The sequence below is a fragment of the Octopus bimaculoides genome, chromosome 19 (genome assembly GCF_001194135.2).
Source record: "Octopus bimaculoides isolate UCB-OBI-ISO-001 chromosome 19, ASM119413v2, whole genome shotgun sequence".
Taxonomy (NCBI): Eukaryota; Metazoa; Mollusca; class Cephalopoda; order Octopoda; family Octopodidae; genus Octopus; species Octopus bimaculoides.
In genome coordinates this window covers 12149639-12150564 of record NC_068999.1, presented here as the reverse complement: position 1 = coordinate 12150564, position 926 = coordinate 12149639, and the positions used below count along the sequence as shown (strand labels likewise).

At 36.5% G+C, this 926-nt stretch overlaps 1 protein-coding gene across 1 annotated transcript in view; it reads left to right on the top strand.

Annotated features, from left to right (window-relative positions):
• LOC106884109 (sialate O-acetylesterase) overlaps positions 1 to 926 on the top strand; it is a 67514-nt gene that overhangs the window by 58227 nt on the left and 8361 nt on the right. Inside the window, exon 8 of the mRNA XM_014935335.2 lies at positions 290 to 432. Coding sequence (XP_014790821.1) covers positions 290 to 432 — 143 coding nt within the window. The remainder of the gene's footprint in view (positions 1 to 289; positions 433 to 926) is intronic.

Genomic DNA, 926 nt, shown 5'->3' with positions numbered 1-926 from the left:
TAGTATAGTATAGTATAATATACTATAGTACGGTATAATAAAACAAAGAATGTAAGAGGTTGATTTTGTGTGTATGTATTATTGTCTAGTATAATTCTTTTTTTTTTTGTCTTACTAATTAAAATAAAAGCTTTTCACGATATAATGATTTCAATTTCCCCGTTTAATCTCAGATCACCTCATTTGTCAAACGAACACAACTCTGGAAAATAAATTTAAATAATCAAATCGTTGATTTATTTCTTTTGTTTTTTTCTTTTTCTATCGTATTCAATTATTTCCTATCCAGCTTGCTCCCTATAATAAACTCCAGTTCCCTGCTCTCCGTTGGGCGCAGACAGCTAATAAAGGTTATGTACCAAATGAAAAACTCCCGAATGTTTTTATGGCTGTAGCTATGGATTTACCAGATCCGACTTCTCCTTACGGATCGTAAGTAGTATAGATGTTATTCTTATGTTTTTGTCTTTTAAGTGCTTTGTTTGATTTTTAATTGAATGACAATTTCGATTGATTGATTGATTACTTCTCTCTATCTCTCTCTTTCATACTGTCTCCTACCCTCTTCTCTCTTTCCTTCTTCTCTCTTTCCTTCTTCTCTCTCTTTCCCTCTTCTCTCTCTGTTCCTCTTCTCTCTCTGTTCCTCTTCTCTCTCTGTTCTTCTTCTCTCTCTTTCCCTCTTCTCTCTCTCTCCCTCTTCTCTTTCCCTCTTCTCTCTCTCCTACTTCTTTCTCTCTTCTCTCTCTCTCCTTATCTCTTTCTCTCCTTCTTTTCTCTCTCCCACTTCTTTCTTCCCTCCCTCTCTCCCCTATTCTCTCACTCTCTATTTCCTCTCTCCCTCTTCTCTTTCCCCCTTCTTTTTCTCTTCTGTCTTTCTCCCAATTCTCTCTCTCTCTCTCTCTCTCTCTCTCTCTCTCTCTCTCTCT